At 41.4% G+C, this 19,810-nt stretch overlaps 1 protein-coding gene across 1 annotated transcript; it reads right to left on the bottom strand.

Moving 5' to 3' along the window:
- Window positions 1-66: 66 nt before the first annotated feature.
- On the bottom strand, window positions 67-14,625 carry KCNV2 (potassium voltage-gated channel modifier subfamily V member 2). Its single transcript, XM_072610737.1, has 2 exons — window positions 13,085-14,625; window positions 67-2,909 (listed from the first exon to the last, which is right to left on the bottom strand). Exons 1-2 carry the CDS (start codon window positions 14,459-14,461, stop codon window positions 2,628-2,630), a joined length of 1,659 nt encoding a protein of 552 aa, XP_072466838.1. The 5' UTR covers window positions 14,462-14,625; the 3' UTR covers window positions 67-2,627.
- Window positions 14,626-19,810: the final 5,185 nt, after the last annotated feature.

Genomic DNA, 19,810 nt, shown 5'->3' on the forward strand with positions numbered 1-19,810 from the left:
ATTTCTAGAGAGAGCTAAAAGGATAAATGAATCAATGAAAAATTGTTTATTGTTAAATGTGCCAGGCATTGTGCCAAGTGCTGGGGATACAAATACAAAAAAGTCAGAGTCCTTGTCTTCAAAGGGCTTACATTACATTAGTGGGGGAAAACCATAAAAAGGAAATAGGCTAAGGAAGAGTGTTTTGATCTGGGAAGCCACAGAGATGATCATTGGAGCCATTGAGTAGTCAATTTACATGGTCCTCCCAGAAGCAATGATTGAGTGAACTTGATGACTGTTCCCAAAGCAAGTGACAGAAAGAGGGAGAGGGTTGAAGCATGTGTGAATCTAGAGTGCAGTAGATATAGCAGGCTCTCACCAATTAGTATAGCTCAACCTTCGGATGAGAGTTTCAAAGATGGCTTAGCCCATCTAAAACATGGTCCCTGGATTTCTGGTCTGGCAGGTGTGGTGAGCAATACCAGTAGACCAATACATGGTCAGAGTGAAGCAACCAGAAGATAACAGCCTTGGCTTCTAGTCCCTAAGTCACAATTTTCTACAAGTTATGTGCCCTTGAATAAAATATCCTTCTGGGCTCCAGTTGCCTCCAGGGAAAGAAGATAATAATTTACCTGTTTGAAGAACTGGTGTGGGATCCGGTAATCTGTTAAAGTCCCTTCCGGAGATAGGATCAATAATTCTGTGACTCCATGTGCTACCATGAAACCTAATCCCAGTTTCTGGGTCAGGGCCAGGATCATAGGAAAGGTACCACTTCTCCACTCTGCTTTATCACTACAGTGATAGCTGAAGAGGGTGCCATCAGTAGCCCCATCCTACTTGAGTAAATGGACTGACAATGCAGAAACCACTTTGATGGGGACAGCAGCAAATAATAGACTCTCATATAACTCTTGGATGGAAGATACTTCATGTTTTATAGGTAAGCCTGTTGGAGAACTAGAGGATTTAAGCTACGGTTTGTCTGATATCCTGTTACTGACAGCAGAGCAGGACATGGATTATTTTTAGAGCTAAAAGGAACTTCAGAAAAAAAAAACAACCTAGTGTAATATTATCATTTTAGAGATGAGTAAGCTGAGACCCAAAGACCTGGAGTGATCTGTTTATATCATGCAGCTAGTGAGTGGCAGACCCAAAACTCAGGGCAACTTACTCCAAATTCAGTGCTTTTCCCACTAGACCTCATTCTTGGGGGAGGTTTTTGCATTATTGTGGGCCAGTGGAGTGAGGTGATCATAGAATGCACTTGTGTAATCCTTTAGTAGATGACTTCTCTGGCGATCTAGAAAAATTTATGCTTCTGAAAAAAATGCCCAGTTTGTAAGTCCCCACCCAATTTAATCCCAGAGAAAGGTCTGGCTGATAATACCTCTCTCACCAAGAAAGAGAGTGGTGGTGACTAATAATGAGCCTGTGAGTCTGGTCCTGACCATTTTCCATCCCTTGTTTCACTTAACAATCCCAGCTAGAACTTAATAAAAATGTTTATCCTCCCTAGGGAATTCATTAAAGGAAAGCTAGTAGCCTGAAGGATGCATGGTGGTGGTGGGGGATAGGAGTATCTAAATACACATGCATACACATGTACATACAAACACACACACACACACATATCCTGAATATTTTTGGAAGAACTAGTTCCAGCGCTAGTGATTCTGTGAGGTTTCTTGTGGTCCTATACAATAATGACTGTCATTTTTATGGTCACATCTGGCATGAGGTCAGATTCAAATTCATAAGATGATTGCTTGATGATAGTAGATACAAGTCCCCAAGGGCCAAGTATACCTGTGGCTTTATTTGGGTTTTAAAATTCTATTGCAACATCTGCTTAGATGTGAATCCTATAGAGAATTCACAGCTGGTCACATGGAGGACTTGGGTACTAGAAAAATTAGCTTGCACAGGAAATGAAGCAAGTGTGCCTGGTATTAATATAAAAGAAAGGCAAGTACAGCCTATCTGGCAAATTGTATTCTCAGATCACAGTGATCAAAACTGAGCATTTATGTTCACTGAGTGGTGAGTGAATTCTTTTAATCAGCAAACGTTTATTACATTTATTACTTGTATCAGATATCTCTAGATGGTAGGGACTCAAAAACAAAAATATTTTTTTTCCCTTAAGAAGCTTATGTTCTATTGAATTCTTTATATTCTGTATACCTAGCTGAGACTCAGGTAAGTAAGATAGGGATCATACATGAGGCTACTTTTTAATGTTATTTTTTATGAAGGCATATATTTTTATTGATGCAGAATTATGTAGTGGATAGAGTATTAGGTGAAAGGCCTGAGTTCAAATATGTATTCTGATGCTTACTAGCTGTGTGACCCTGGTACTATTGGGGACAAGAAAAAAAACCAAAGTTTAGTCTCCTGAGATGATTCAGTACCTTTGACTGATAAAGGTGGAAGGGACTTTATGATGAGTGTGCCTCTAGTCCAAGCTCTCCATCTTACAAAGGAAGAAAACGAAGCCAAAACGAGTTCAGAATATTCAAGACGTTGTATCCTTCTCAAACATATCTCCTGGTTCTTGTTCTAGTCTCCTTTGGACTTTACATAGGGTCGCTTGAATAAAGTTCATGGATGGCAGAAATATCCCAAAGGAAATTTTAACTACCTTGCCTTGGAATCTGATGGGTGAGGCTTCTGGTTAGACATTCAGACATTTTCTTCATGGCTCTTTTGGTAAAATCAACCTTTCCTCTTTCCCTCCTCATTGCAGTGTACTCATAGGCTTTCAGTTTGCTGTAGTAATCAGAGAACTTGTTGTAGAGAATTGAGATGGGCATCCCATTTAGGATGATTCCAAATGCAATGCAGAGGAAGGCAAAAAGCCTGCCTAGGTGAGTTTCTGGATACATGTCTCCATAGCCTACTGTGGATATGCTCACCTGGAGGAAAAATAAAAGGAGAAGCAAAATTATCAACTAAGAAGATGTGTGGATGGAGTATAGATTTACAGGAGAAAGGCAACTATAGTAATCATCTGTCTAGGCTAAGGCTCTCATTTTACAAGTGGAGAAACCGAAAGCTGGATAGATGAAATTGTTTGCTGAAGGTCGCATAAGTAGAGACAGAGGAGGGAGAGGAATCTGGACCTTATGACTCTTAATCTGCAACTCTCCTTGTACCACAAAATTCTATGAAAACCTTAAAATTCTACATGAATACCCAATATTATGATTAATAATATTAGAATAATAATTAGAAGCCTGGAGTAGGAAAGCAAAGGACAGGAACATGTAATTAGTCTTTTTTTTTTTTTAAGGCAATCAGGGTTAAGTGACTTGTTCAGGGTCACACATCTAGGAAGTGTCTGAGGCTTCATTTGAACTCAGGTTCTACCAACTCCAGGTCCAGTACTCTAGCTACTGTATCACCTGGCTACCTCTCTAACTAGTCGTTCTGCCTAGGTCTGAGATGAAAAAAATAGTATTGTTGTTCAAGTTGTGTCCAATACTCCATGACCCAATGGATAATATCATGACAATACTGTTTACGGGGTCTTCTTGGCAAAGATAATAGACTGGTTTGCCATTTCCTTCTCCAGGGGATTATGGCAAACAGAGGCTAACTAACTTGTCCAGGGTCACACACCCGATAAGTATCTGAGGCTGAATTTGAACTCAGATTTTCTTGACTTCAGACCTAGCGTTCTACCCACTGAACCACGTGGCTGCCTCTTATCAGACACTATAGCTCTCATCAGATCAATTTTTCGTTAAAAGCTGATTTACCTACCTGCCAATTTAATGTCTACAGTGGAGGGCAAAACACTTCTTTGCTTCTAGAGCTCTTTCTAGCTTCACTTGCAGCCTGATTTTATGGAGGGCTAGAGTAATTATTTATTAATTAATTCATAATCCTCTACTTTATTTATATATAGTCTGCATTTTCCAGATAGTCAGATGCCACTTTACGATTATGATATCATCGGCTCCTTCACTTTAATGTAGGGTCAAATTTTCTCGGCTATGCGTAATTTCTTTTTCCACTTTCCACAGAACAAATCCTTCCTCTAGTGAGTGATCCGACTCATATGACTCTGACAGAGGCTAAGATTTAGAAACAAAGGCTCAGAGTTGGCTCCAAATTGATTCTACAGGGTTCTTGTGAAAGCAGCGGCTGGGCCTTGGATTTGGGCCAATATTTCTGAGATCCATTCTTAGACTCTGAGAAAACAGGTTGCCTCTTCTCCATGGCAGCTAAATCACCCTATGAAGTGGAAATTCATAATTTTGTTTAAAATTCACGTATTTTCCCTATCTTATTTGTTTCATAAGTAGGAATGTGTTCTTCATTTGGCAGTTTTCCAGATGTGCATAAGAAAGTCAGTCCTGGCCAACCAAATGCTATACAAAGGACAAAAATTGAATTTTATTCTATAGCATAGAGGTGTCCAAATTCAGAGTTCTTTTTACAGTAAAAGCAAAACAATCTTTGTTTTTCTATGTAGTGGGAAGTCAAAGATAAACTGCTTTCTGGGAGTTGATGGCTCATTCCTTTGATGAGCATGTTCACTTCTCAGTCACCTGAAGACCATTTATAAATACAAGTAGAGAAACTCTTTGTTTGTGTTTGAATTTTTAGAACAAATATACAAGGTGTTAAACATGCAAATGTTTTAACTTCTTCAAAGGAATCACCTTGAGAAGTTATCAACTTACTTTCATGATGCTCTTCTTTACTGCTAAGGACCTTTTTGGAACTGCCTTGGAGGACATTTTATAAGCCAACACACCCATAAATCCATAGAATTATTTTATACTTACACATCTCTTTTTTTTTTTTTTTACCTCAAATGGTGTTGCCCAGCTTTATCACCCAATTAATTGATTTTTAAAAATTGATTTATTTTAATGATCAATTTTACTAATGCCTTTCTTGCATGGGTAACCTGAATTTATTCTTGCTAAGGTTAAGATTTAAAAATGAAGCCCCAAAATGAACTATAGTAATTTCTGGACATTATATATACATTATTGACCAGAAATTTCTTCAAATGACTTTTGGCAATTTCCATCGACTAAATCCACCCTCCAACCATAAGCATCTGTCATGATTGAGAGTATTCACTGGATGTGACCCAGAATATGGTCAATCCCCAAAAGATATGCCTAATGCAATAAATATATGGCTTCCTGAGGTGACTATTCTGAAGGAAATGACACTCATTTCCATGTGATAAATTCTAGTATGTTTGTTAAAATATAAATTTCATTTCCTTGTAGGACTGTTTCTTAGCCAAGGAGTTCTTAAATAAATTTTGGAGCATCTGTGAACTTGGATACAATACATATACATATACATACATACATACATATATATCTTTGCTTTCATTAACCTCTAACTGAAATTTAACATTTTCTTATAATTATTGGCAACAAAGTATTATTCTAAGAAAGGGTCCGCTGGCATCACTGGATTGATAAAAAGTTCCATGATACACAAAAAGTGGTTAAAAACTTTTGTGTTAGAGTAGTAACATGTGTATCCTGGAGGAGATCATTTATTCCCCACAGGGGAGGAGCACTAAGCTATTTCCTGACAGGAGGCAATGCAAGCAGACATGATATCCAGAATAGTGCAGTGGAGAGAGAGCACTAGTTTTGGAGTCAGAGGATTCAGGTAAAAGTCAGGCCTCAGTTTCCTTCTCTGTCAAATGAGGGAGTTGATAACCTCTAAAGTTCCTTCTGTCTCTAAATCCATGATCCAGTGATCTAGAAGTGCCATCTTGGAATATTGGGGCCCATTAATGAATAAGGCATTCTGAAATGATGCCTTCATTATGCATTCTACAGGATATCAGAATCTGCTTTGTAAAAAAACATGCAGGAAGGTCTTTAAGAGCATGTTACCTGCTTTGCTCACTGCCCAGATATGAAGAATTTGGCAAGGGCGGAGGAAAGCGGTCATCAGTGTAACATGGCCACATTCAGTTTCTATGACATTTATTCACTCTCCTGGGCTCTAAGGAAAACAATGTTTTGCTACATGGCCCTATTGTTTTTTTTTAAATGTTATATTTTTAAAGAATATGACAGTTACTTCCCAATAAAGTCTAACAGGTAATTCGACATCCCATAAACACAGTCTACTGCCCCTCCACTGAGAGAAGCATTTCCTCAATGTATTTTTTATATAAAAAAAGAAAATGACCAAACAAAAATGCCTCCTAGGATAAAACCACACACTTAAAGAAGACTTAGATTGAAAGCTTTATGTACATTCTACATTCTTTTTTTTTTAAACACTATTATGTACCCATGCCACCTAAAGATCACAAGCATTCTGGAACAGCTCTAAACCATATTATCTTATTTTTCTGCACACTTAGAAAGCCCAATAGGGGGGATGGAAAGAGGAGGAAGAAAGGGGACAACCATTGTGTTCTCAGATCTTTTCCTTCTTGGTGAAAGACTTGATTCCTTCCATTTTAGTTTTGAATGATATTATTACTTAATTTGTCTAAGTAAAATGGGGATACAGATTAGGTAGGCCTGTGGTTTCATTGATAAAGGGAACTCCTAAGTGAGAAAACTCCCTCTGTCAATTCATGTAGGCACCTTCTCTGCAATTTCTAGGCTTAGAAAGTTGCTTAGAGCTCTGAGAGTTGAAATGAATTGGCCAGGATCACACAGCCTGAATATACCAGTGATAGGACCTGAAATTCAGGCTTTTCTTCTTCTAGGTCAGCTCTCTATCTGCTGTGGAGGCCTCAGGGCCTCTAAGGAAGTCCAATAAAATAAACTACAGAAATAGATTTCTTTTTTTATTTCTTCTCTCGATGAATGTGTATGAAACAAATGCAGCCCTGGGGAAATATGTTTTTGAGTACATGATATGGCTTTTCATTTCCAAGATAAGGTAGTAGGAGAAAGGAACATTACATTTGGTAGTTTTTCCTAAAGCCCAAGGTCAAGCCAGCAACCCAACACCACTCTCTTTAGGAATTCATCTGACAATAAAGGAAGGAAGGCAGAGAATTCAAGGGTACCCAATAGGAAAATGATCTCCTGTTAAAGAATGGGATGGCAGGTCTTTACTTCCTCATCTTTAAAATGAGGACCAGAAGATCTTGAAGGTCCCTACAATTTTGTGATTTTATTAGTATCTTTTATCTATCTCCAGCACACAGTGGGAGAAATACCTACTTGTTTGGGGCAACAGTTTGCTCTGAGTTTCAGTATTTACAATATGTCCAGTTGGGGAACAACTGGACATCCTGACAACTAAGGGGCTTGTCCTGATTGGGCAGCTTCTATCTGGAATGTTTGTATGTTGGTGACCCTTTGAGTTCACCTGTAAAAACAGAATGACTCAGAGTACTCCCAGAGGCAGAGTGCTATAATGGACCTGAACTAGGAATATTTGGGATAGTGATTAATACAAATGACTCATCCAGTTTAATTGTGATGTCAATTCTAATGAATGGGAAGGAATAGTACCTTTGAATGTGCTATATTTCAGAGTTAACTTGGTACATCCTGCTGAAGAGGGGGAAATGAAATCATCTGGACTGAATGTTAACAGAGTTTATGGACTATAATAGGGATAATGATGACTCAGTTTTTAATAGTTAGTGTGAGATGAATTATCTTCACTATTTGGGAGAAGATTCTGTCTTCTATTGCACTGTGTTAGTGTATATACAGATATCCACACATGAAGGACTAAGCTTGTTTGTGTGGGGACATTTCTTGGAAATAAAGGAGGATTGCCCTTAACCTTTTGGAATGAGCTACCAAGGATCTTATGAAATCTATGGAGAGGGGAAATGATCCTTAAGAAAAACACCCATCTGGGATCAGCCCATCCATTTAAATTTGGTTCTTAGCAAATTTTCTGTTGATGGATGAATTGTTCTGCCATCAAAAGGATGAATTAGATGATCCCTTAAGTTTCTTCTCCCTGATGATCCTACTGCCTATCTTTATGTATACCTATATCAAGTGTGACCATCAAGTAAAGAGTCTAACCTTGGTGTAAGCTTCCCTGGGGAATGGATGAACAAACTGTGCTATATAAACATAATGGAATATTATCATGCAATAATTGATGAACATGAAGAATTCTGAGAAACATGAGAAAACTTCTATAAATTGATGCAGAGTGAAATTTGCAGAACCAAGAAGACTATATACTCAGCTACAGCAATGTAAATGAAAAGAATGCTAAAAAGAAAACAAACTCTCTGTAATTGTTAATGACCAGTCTTGGTCCTGGACAACAGATGATGAAGCGTTATCTCCTTTCTCTTGGATGAGAGACTCAAAGTGGAGAATATTTCAGATACTGTTGCTTGGTTTTGATTAACCATTTTTCTTCTCTTATTTTCTCATTAAAAGAGAAGACTGATTATAAGGAATTGGGGCACTATATCTGGAAATGATTATAGCATAAAGGTAAAAAATATCAAACTTTTAAAAAGTAATTAAAAAAATTAATAGGACTGATTTTCATATGTTGCGTGTGAGGCCTATTACAATGGGTTAATCTAAGAAGATTTAAGGAAATTCAATACCAGGAGTCAGTGTACTATAAGTGGAAAAAGTAATTTAAAAAAAGTAATGGGACTGATTTTCATATGTTGCTTATGAAGTCCATTGCAATGAGTAAATCTAAAGAGATTTATGGAAAGTCATGGATAAGAATTAAGAGGGATTAGAAAGCATGGGGCATGGGAAGAGGGAAAGGAGTTGGGTTATATAGTCAGAGGGAGTATCGATCTTTACATATATATTTATCTATCAGTATCTATCTATCTATCTATCTATCTATCTATCTGTCTGTCTGTCTGTCTGTCTGTCTGTCTATCTATGCCAGTGGAATCAGTCTCATGACTTTATTTTGCATACATGCACCATGCCTCCAACTTGTTTTGAGGAATGGAATCTTTGCCCTCCATCACTCTGCATCACATAACTATATGAGACTTTTCTTTCTTCCTTCTTCATATCTCCCTAAAGTAAATGATATTTGGGAAGGGTCAAGTTATAGTGCATGAGTTCAATTTGTATAGTTTCTCTTTTATAGTGAAGATTTTTGATCATTTGGCATGAAATGACTGCAGCACTAGAGAAATGTAGATGTGACCGTGAACCCACATTTGTTCAGAGTCAGATAGCTTAACAACATTGTACCTTGGGGTGGGGGGTGGCAAAACCCAGCCTTCTAGCAAAAGTCCTTGGCAAGCCATGATTTTTCTGTCTTTAGTGTATGTTATTAAGAAAGAGTAGAGGCAATATGCATAACGAATATGATGGGGTTCAGACTCTGAGAGCCTCCTTGAGCTCCTCTTGAATCTTTCCACTTAATCTGGTCTTTCTTATTCAAATCTAATCTTCCCATTTGTTCTGGCAGTCTCTGGTAGCCCATGGGCTTTACATTATCTCAGTGCTGAGGTCCCTGTTGCACTCCCCACCCCTGATCCCATCAAAACCCCATTCTCCAGGCTGCTGACCAGTCCCATCAAGATCTCCCTAGAGTCTATCGGTATTCATTCCCATATTGCTCCTATCAAGACCTGGATTTCCCCACCTGCTTCCTACCCAAGCCCTACATTGTTTGATATCTCCTGATCGCCTCCAGCTGTTTCCAACCCTTGACCAGTCAACCCCTCCTTGGACTTCTCCTCAAGACTCTCCCTAAACCTCTCCTCCCATCACCCTAGACTCCCAGACTACCCCCAGAACCCTCCTACAGTCTTTTCTGTATTTAGTTCCATCTCACCTCCATGAAGGCATTTAGATTTAATCCAGCTCAGACTCTGTCTAGCTGAGATTCTACCTAGCCTACTTGTGAATATAAGCGTTACAAATGCTTAGGCTCCTTAAGAGCCAACTCAAGATGGCGAGTCTTTAATAAACTTTGTTTTCTTTGGTTTTAAGAAGGCTTGAGTTGAATTCATTCAAGCAGGATCTGGTGTGTCGGTATTTTGGGGTCCCCAGCACTCCTAAACCTCATAATTTATGGTTCCCTGACTGGGAAGAGCTGCTAATCTCAAGTCCTTCTGCTAAGACTGGAAGGTATGTGAGCCTCCCCCTCTCCCTATCCCCTCCTTGCTCTCCCAGCACTTTGGAAGCCGATTTTCAGCCCTGGCTTCAGGTCCCAGTATCAGGCAAATTCTCTGAATTTCCTGGGCGCTAGGGAATTCTCAGGTTGTTGGTCCAGTGGCTGTGTTTGAGGCAGCGGACCTGGGCATACCCTCTAAAGCAAGTGTGCACAATTCTCTGAATTTCCTGGGCACTAGGAAATTAGAGAAATGTCAGTTACATGGGTGCCCAACTCTCTGGATTTCCTGGGTGCTAGGGAATCAGGAAAAATTCAGTTACTTTTGTTGTTCTCTTGTTTTTTTTCTCAAGGCTTACTGCCATGTCCTCCTTTACACAGAGAGGGGCTTCCAGCTTTGGCTTTAAGAAGGCTTGAGTTGAATTCATTTGAGCAGGACCTGGCATGCGGGTATTTTGGGGTCCCCAGCACCCCTAAACCTCATCAGATAGAGGGCTGAGTTTCATTGGAGTAAAGAAGCTGGGGCTCAAGGTTTGCCTGACACATTTGAGTTGTATGCCTATGGCCAAATCATTTAGCCTCTTAGTGCCCCCAAGTAATTCTTATGACAAAAAATTGCTAGAGTGAATCACTAAAGAGTATTTCCACATCATGAGATCATTATACTCAAAGGAAACCAGAGGTATGGACCAAAAATAAGTTAAAGAATTATGTGTTAAAAAATTAAGCAATAAACCTAGATGTGAGGACAAGGACAGAATAGTAGAGTTAACTTGATAGAGTGGGAAAAGTATTGGATTTGGATAGAGTTGGAGGTTCTAGGTATGAATCCTAGCTCTGCCAACTGGTATCTGTGTGACTTTGGCCCTTGGTTTTAGTTTCTTCATTTATAAAATGAGGCCTGGAAGGTTCCTTTCACATCTAAATCTATGATCCTATCATCATAAAATCCAACCCATATTCAATAACTGGAACCATAGAGTTAGAATCTCAGATTTGAAATGGATTTCAGATGTCAGATGTCAAATCTGTACCTGAACAGAGCCTATCTATAACATCTTCAACAAGGGATCCAGCCTCTGCTTGATGTACTCTAGTGATGGGGATCTACTACATTCTACATCAGTGATTCCACTCCACTTTTGGATCAATTTAATTATAAATTTTTCCTTTAGAGGCAGCTAGGTGGAACAGAAGGTAAAATGTGGGGACTAGAGTCAGGAAGACTTGAGTTGATACCCATCCTCAGCCATTTACCAGCTTATGTGACCCTGGTCAGGTCACTTAACTGCTGCTTGCCTCAAGTTCCCCATCTGTAAATGGGGATAATAATAGCATAGGTTGTTGTGAGGATTAAATGAGGTAGTATTTGTAAAATACTTATGCTTAGCATACTAAATGCTTAACACAGTGCCTGGCACATAGTAGGCACTTAATAAATACTTGTTTCCTTCTTTTTTTTTTTCCTTTACCTTTAGCTGAAATCTGCCTCTACAACTTGCAGCCACAGATCTTCATTTTATTCTCCAAGATCAATTAGCTTAATGCCTCTTTCCTATGACAACCCTTCAAATACTTGAAGGGAGATATGCGCTATCCCCCTTCTCTTTAAAACTAAATATCCTCAGTTCAGAGAGGTAGGTGGTACAGAGGATAGAATACTGCCCTGGAGTCAGGAAGAATCCTCTTCCTGAGTTCATATCTGGCCTTAGCCACTTACTAGCTGACCCTGGGTAAGTCACTTAACCCTGTTTGTCCCCATTTCTTCATCTGTAAAATGAGCTAGAGAAGGAAATGGCAAATCTCTTCATTATCTTTGAAAACCCCAAAAAAGGGTCACTAGGAGTTGGACAGGACTGAAAAACTACAATACCAAAGCATTACATCTTAGAGATTCTCAGGTCCTCCACCTAATCTTTACATATGTCAAAATATTTGGAGATACCCTGTTTCCCGGAGCTAAGGCCCAGCAAGCAGGCTGTGCCCTGAGCTTGGCATAACAATAATCCTTTGCACTCAGCCTCTGGCAAAGTGTATTGCTTGGACCAGCACCAGGTATTCATTGAATCATTTAGCTCTCCCTATTTCCTGAGGCCATCCATCACATGTTCACAATTCTTATTCTTTGTACTGTGTTCCTGTTCCCATCACAGAATTCTGATTCAGTAACCCTCAGGGTGGTCACGACCCTGAGACTAGAGACAATGACTGTTCCCACAGGACCCAAGAATGCCTGCATTGTCCCAAGAATAGCCGACCATGAGAACAATAACTTAAGACCTAAAATGATTATGTCATGGTCCAGCCCACTTGTGGTTTTTACGTATATAAGACCTTCCTTTGGTCCAGCATGTTAAGCCCTGCTTCTTAGGGGGTAGGAGGTGTCTGCTGTAGGCATTGTCTTCCTCACTCTGAAATTAAATAAACTTCCGTTTGTGTCCTCACTCACCTGTCTCTGGCAGGATCTGAAACAGAGCAGGCTAGCAGGTTGGAAGCCCATTCTGGTCCAGTGGATGTATGACATGAATCTGAGGTTCCTTATCACCTGGGCCTCCTTATTTGAATATTCACTGATTTATTAATTCTTTTTCTAAAACCTAGCCTCCAGAATTGGAAAAAAATTCTCTGGATGTGATCCAAATTCCACTTGACTGACAAAAATGTGAAAGTTGCTGCTCATACCAGCAGGGCACAGAAAGACAGAAGAACTTCAGGAAGGGAGGGGATAGGGCAGCTAATTGTTGAAGAAAAGGTCTGAAGAGGTTGATTACAGAACAGAGGGAGAGAAGGGAGAATAGCAGTGTGGCATGGTGGATAGAATGCTGGACTTGGAGCCAGGAAGAGGGGGTTCAAATCCTGCCTGTCCTCCTTACTAGCTATGGGACCCAGGACAAGTCTCTTAACCCATTTGTAAAACTGAATAAGTCCCTTAACTTGTGAGGCTCCTACTCCCATTTGTAAAATTGGGTTAGGGCTAGAGCCCTTTTCATATTTCAGGATGCTATGAATCAGGGAGAGAGGGAATAAGCAGTGTCCGCAAAGGACAACTACTTACAGCGGCCCACCACCAGGCATGGGGGATGCTGGTGAAATTGGTGCCCACCACGTCGTGCTCCACCGAGTAGACAGCGGCCGAGAAGGCAAAGATCCCCATGGTGATGAAAAGCAGGAGGCAGCCCACCTGCTGGTAGCACTGGCGCAGCGTGAAGCCGAAGGCCCGCAGCCCTGTGGAGTGGCGGGCCAACTTAAGGATGCGCAAGATCCGCATGAGGCGCATGATGCGCAGCGCCTGGCCCACCTTGCCCACGCAGCCCACCGTCTCGATGTCGTGCTCCCGGGGCGAGCCCTTGAGGCCGCCCTGGTCCTCGCCCGTGAGGCTCTCCAGCAGCAGCTGCAGGTAGAGGGGCAGGATGGCGATGAGGTCCACCAGGTTGAGCGCGCTGCGGGCGAAGCGCCGCAGGTCGGGTGTGGATGCCAGGCGCAGCAGGTACTCCAGGGTGAAGAAGGCGATGCAGAGTGTCTCGACGTGCTCCAGGATGGGGCGCGGGTCCCCGCCGGCCGAGCCGGGCTCCGAGTGCTGCTGCATCTCCTCCACGGTGTTGAGGGCCATGGCCACCACGGAGATGAGCACGAAGAAGCTGGAGGCGACGCCGATGATCTTGGCCGCCACCGAGGAGAAGGGCTTCTCCAGGAGGTTCCAGAGGCGGCGGCGCAGCGGCCCGTAGTAGCGCATGTCGCGGAACAGCTCCTCGGCCTCCTCCAGCTGGGCCTGGGCCCGCAGCTCCCGCTGGATCTTCAGCTGCTCGCTCAGCTCGTCCCGCCGCTCCTCGAAGCAGATGCGGCAGCAGCGCGGGGTGTACTTGAGCCGCACGCCCCAGTAGCCCAGCTCCTCCAGGAAGCTGCGCGGGCACAGCTCGTCCCGCACCAGCAGCACCCCGGACGAGTAGAAGTTGTAGATCAGCTGGAAGACGGCGGGGTCGCGGTCGAAGAAGTACTCGTCGGCCTGGGCCACGTAGTCATCGCACAGGCTGAGCTGGCGGCTGCGGCTGGTGGAGGTGGCCAGGCGGCCCAGGCGCGTCTTGGGGAAGCAGAGCAGGCCTCGGTAGTCCAGGCTGTAGCTCTGGCCCCCCACGTTGACCTTCAGCGTGGAGGAAATGTCCGGGGTGCTGGGAGCGTCCGGAGCTACTTGAGCATCCTCCGGCACATTATCTTCCGAGAGCTCCTTCTCCCACTCCTCCATCTCTTCGCCCTCCTCCTCATCCTCGATGTAGTAATTGTAGTTGCCCTCGAGCCAGGGGGGAATGCTGATCTGAGAAATGGCACCCACGGAGCAGACACTTTTTCGGTGTTGCCCTCCCTCGGCTTGGCCCTCTTTGAGAGATTCCCCGCCTTTGCTGCTGCAGGACTCTTTCCTTTGACTCTGTTTCCACATGATGCTGGGGTTTTCTCCCCTTCGCTTCCTTTCTTGCTTTCCAGAGCCGTCCCCTGAGCCTCGCTGGGCCCACTGCCAAAGTCAGGAACTCCTTATATCACTTACCCATATGCCCAGAAGCCAGGGTGGCCCCAACAACCTCCCTCGGAACCTCTGAGGCCAGGCACTGGAGCAGCTCCCCGGAGAGCCTGGACACATGTTAATAACTGAGGTGGACTGAGCTAATCCTGCTGACAAGAGCTGCGAGTGGATAGAGGAAGGGATTTACAGGCTATTATCCTGTTTCCACTAGTCCACTGCCTTCTGTGACGTGAATGATTATGCTTCCTTAAATCTGTTTCAGATAATCAGGAGAAAAGGGTGAAGCTTATTGCTAATAAAAACGGAAGATATCCCTCAGACCTCTAAAAAGATTCAATTTGCTAGAAAAAAAAAGTGGCTAATAATGTACTGGGTTGCTTGGGTGGGTATATCTTTTACATAAAACCTTCAAGTGTCAGCTATTATTATTATCCTTATTGGATTAAGTAACATTATCTAGTCCCATACTAGTAATTGCACATTTATAAACAGGTTTAATATTTAACCAATTACCATTTCAGGCAAAGAGCCTTATGTATGGGCAGTTTATAAAAGGAGATTTCACTGTATTCTTTGCAGAACTTTTCGTCATAGATCTTATCAGACTTGATGTAGCTTCCCTGACTCCACTTACTGTGTAATGTCTAAGGGATTCCACTTTTGTTTCTGAGTTCCAGTCAAAATGAAATTATAATGGTAGACATTTTGTTTGATTTACAGCTGTTTAGTCCATGTTGTAGTCTCATACAGAAGGCAGATCTTCTAAGCCTAGGGTCATTCTGAGGTAGGATTTGAAAGGTCATGTTATAGTATGTCATATCCCAAAACCTTTCCCCTTCTTAACTTATTTTTTTTTTTTTTGCAGGTTCCATCATTCTTTCAGACGCTCTGGAGTCCAAACCTCATGGTTCTTGGAGTCATCTTTGGTTCTTCCTTTTTCTTGCTTTCTGTATCCAATTAGTTTCTAAGTCTTGTAATTTCTACCTCCACAACAAACCTTGAATCAGTCCTCCACTCCCCCCAAACATACACATCCCCCAATAGCTTTCACCATCTTTAGCTTTGTTTCAGCAGCCTCCTAATTGATCTATCTGCCTGGTGTAATTAATCTTGTTTTGCAACAGTCTAGTAGAACCTACGAACTCTAGTATAGACTAATGTTTTTAAAAAATAACATTCATAGTATTACAAAGGAAACATTGAAATATAGTCATCAACCTATTAAAAAAACCAAATTCATGGACCCCAGGTTAAGAATCCCTGATTTAGTTTGCTCTTCCCTCTCCAATCCAGTCTACAAACAGCTGCCAAATTGACATTAATAAAGCACAGATTTGACCTTGTCACTCTCCAGTTCAAGAAAAGTCAGGGGCTTCCAATTACCTCCACAACAAAATACTAGCTCCTTTGTTTGGTATTTAGAGATATTCAAAATCAGACTCCAGCTTATCTTTTTGGACTTACTGAGCATTGCTTACTTTCCCATGTCCCTTTCATGGTAGCCAAACTGTCGCTCCCTGTCTCTGAGTTTGTACTTGCTAGCTGCCCTACTTGGGGTGCTCTTCCTACTCACATCTGCCTTATGGAATTCCTAGCCTCCTTCAAGGGCTCAATTGAAGTGCCACCATTTATACAAGTCCTTCTGATTTCCCCACAGTTGCTAATGCCCTCCCTAAATTTCTCTGTATTTTTCTTGTGTATATTTGTATATAGTTATCCAAGTTTACGTTATTTTCTCACCCTCACCCCAAATAGAGACCTTATATATACTCCTTGGGGAGGGACTGGGTTTTTGGTTTGTTTTTTCATCTTTTGTCTTTTTATCTCCAACACCTAGTGAGTGCCTGGCACACAGTTGGTATTTCATGAATCCTTTTTGAATGAATCAATATTTTTGGAGGTAGAAAGAACTGAACTTTTGTTTTTCTTTCATGGAAGGTAAAAGCAGGTTTAAGAATAATATTCAAGAGGGATTTGAAGTTATTTTCCAGGGCATGAGTGATTCTTTAGCTCCTGCATTGGGACTGGATGTTGAGGGTGGATAAATTTAGAAAAGTACGTTCATCTTTACACAGGAGTACTCTAAATGATTGTAGACAGGATTGTATAGTGGATAGAAAGCCAAATTAGCCAGGATGCCCTGATTTCAAGACCCTATCCTGATAGAAAATGCCTTTGTGATCCTGGGCAAACAACCTCTCATTGCCCTAAGCAACCTTCATGAATTTAAATTGGAAAGCAATTGCTGATCTGCATTGGTGAAGAGAGTTTCCTCATTGGGAATTCCCTATACAAAGAAATTACTGGTTTGAAACTATGCACACAAACATACATATACACATATTTGAAATGAGATTATATTTGTAAAATGCTTAGTATGATGCCTGGCATATAGTAGGCACTTAAATACTTATTCTGTCCTCTCTCCCTCCCTGTCTCCTCTCCCTTTTCTTCCTTCTTCCTTCCTTCTCAGTTGTAGAGACCTGCATGGGACCAATGAAATCATAGTACCCCCTTCCCCAATTATAAATGAGAAATCACAGATGGAAATTATGTCCCTATATTCTGGCCAGGAAGTCAGACACTTTACTGTCGGGATGTTAGAGAGTGGGATGATCTCATTTCTACTGAGAGCAGGGAAAGAGGGAATGAGCAAGAAGGATGGATTTGAAGGGTGATCTTGTGGGACAGACATTAACCTCGCTCTGTCTGACCCCAGAGAGCTGAACTAAGAGAAATGGGCAGAAGTTTAAGTAACAGATTTCAACTCCATATATGGGAAACCTGATTCACATTTAGAAGTGACCCAAAATGTCATGTGTCAGATTCTCCCCACGGGAACAGGATCCAGGCATTGGTAGTGAGCAACAAGATGATGAAGAGAATCCTTCTTGGATAAAAGGGCACAGTTCAAAGGGGATTAAGTTCCTCCTGGGCATAAGCAAATCCAGGAGATGAGTCAGGAATAATGAAGAATGTCACAGCAGTGGAACTGGAGAGGTCAGCCCAGAGCGGGTGGATTTTTGTTTTGTCTCATATAATGTCTCTCTTATGGCCATGACAGGCTAGCTCCCTTTAGTTTATTGAGTCAGTTGGGCTGTGGGCCTAAGTCAAATTGGCTGCCTCAGTAGGTAATGAATCATGGCATGTCTTCCAGTGAAGGCTTGATGACCATTGTCATGAATTTGTATAGGGGATTCCTGTTGAGGTATGTTTTGGACTAAATGACTTCTAAGGTCCCTTCTACCTCTGATATTCTGTGCTTCTACAAAGTTCTGTGAAGTGGCATTACAGTTTAACACTAGTCAATCAATACCATTCATTCATTAAACAAATATTTTTAAGATATCTATTGTGTGCAGAGCCCAAAGCTAGGCACAGAGGGAATTTGGATGATGAGTCATATAGCACGCTAATCTGGATATACAATTATGAGCTAGATAGCATAGTTTAGAAGAGGGGTGGGGAACCTGCAGCTGTGAGGCCACATGCGGCCCTCTTGGTCCTCAAGTGTGGCCCTTTGATTGAATCCAAACTTCACAGATCTTCTTTATAATAATAAATTAACAATAAATAAATAATAAATTATTTATTAAGGGGATTTGCAAGTAGTAAGCTATATGCCAGGCAGTATGCTAAGCATTTTACAATTATTTTCTCATTTGATCTTCACAACTCTATTGTTAGTTCCATTTCATAGATGAGGAAACTGAGGCAAACAGAGGTTGTGACTTGTCCAATGTGACATAACTAGTATGCCCTCCTCTTTTTTTTTTCTTGCAAAAGTGGGGGGCCTATAGCCACATAATGTCACATATACCTTCAGACACAGAAGATTTATTTTTTGGTTTTGTTGAGCTGCTTTCCAACACCTCTCTGCCTTTTTTTGATATTTGTTACAAGAGATGGCTCCTGTGGTAGAAGAATAGGAAGGTACATGTTTAGAAATGAAGGTGATATTGAAAGAAAATATATTAATAAAACAAGACTTAAAAATTAATGAAAAGGAATGCCCTAGGAAAAATACTTTTATGATCTGGAGTATGTAATAAAAAGTGAAAGGGAGGAAGACAGATTGGGTTGTAGAACCTTAGCAACAAGGATGGAGACAGTGAATGTTTTAGGAGGTTGAGGCCTGATGTTGTAAATAGAACAGCCAGAATACTGAACTTTAGCTGACTCAGCTGCCTGAGGCCAGCGATCATCAATCTTTGTTTAAACTGCAGTAAAGAAGAAGCCCTAAAGTTAACTAAAGAGTCAGGTCTGTTCAGGTTAGTTCAGAGGTTGTTGTTCATTGTTTGTGGGGAAAGGACACAGGAAGAATCCTTGACAAAAAGTCTTATCTCTTTCAGATCATGAGGAGTCATTCTCTGAATTACTTCTGAGGAAAAAAGAAATGGAGATTGGAGGTAATTATTTTGATAATTCAGGCCCATGCTACCAACACTTTTTAGAGATGGAAAAGATGAGGTTTGGGGAACATCAATTAGATGGAGCTGGCTGCCTATGACAATTGGTTTCTTTAAGGTGAGTAATTTCTCTTACTTTCATGCCAACTGTCTAATCACAATGGATATGCAGAATGAGAAAAGACTGGTTTGTTATCATTTTCCATCTTATCTCTTACAATTTATGTGTAGCTGTTGTATCTTCAAATTATTTCTATCCTAATTAAAAGTTGGGTTAAGGGAAGAAGGGAAAGGGAGCTGATGTTAGGAATGGATGCTCTGTTGCTTGTTTGGGTTGTCTCTTCCCAGAATACAATATCTCTGCTAGAAGGGCAACTTAACTCTTCCTAGGGCAACACATTATGATTGGAATCCTCAGGGTCTTCCCTTCCCAGTTTGATTTTTGGTTAAAGGGGCCATCCCTTTCAGTAACTACTTAAAGAGGTTTATTCACTGAATGGGCATTACCTCACTCAAAGTCCTAAAGTAGGTTAAGTGACCTTGCACAGCCCTCCCTCACTCAAATCAAAGTCAGCTGCAAGTCATGTCATTAACTCCCTGATGTCATGGTCCTCTTTGAGAGAACAAAGGACAAACACAGCCACAATTGCTGGATAGGTCAATGCAAGGATGGACTGGGTCAAGCTAGTCTCAGGTGCTGAGCTGCCCCCATATATTGTTGGGCAAGACTCACCAGACTGCTCTGCTGAAGAGCAGCTGAAACCAGACTGGGTTCATTGTTTGGGTTTTGAAGGCTCAGAGGGAGTGTAAATAGCAATTGTTTTTGTTCTGGCCAGAAACTCTGAAGGTCTCCCCCTCC

The sequence above is a fragment of the Notamacropus eugenii genome, chromosome 1 (assembly GCF_028372415.1).
Source record: "Notamacropus eugenii isolate mMacEug1 chromosome 1, mMacEug1.pri_v2, whole genome shotgun sequence".
NCBI classification, from domain to species: Eukaryota; Metazoa; Chordata; class Mammalia; order Diprotodontia; family Macropodidae; genus Notamacropus; species Notamacropus eugenii.

Coding starts and splice junctions, on each gene's coding strand:
- KCNV2 (XM_072610737.1), bottom strand. CDS start 14,461: ATGTGGAAACAGAGTCAAAGGAAAGAGTCCTGCAGCAGCAAAGGCGGG. Junction 2,910..13,084: donor ATGCCTGGTGGTGGGCCGCT/GTAAGTAGTTGT, acceptor TTTTTCCTCCAG/GTGAGCATATCCACAGTAGG.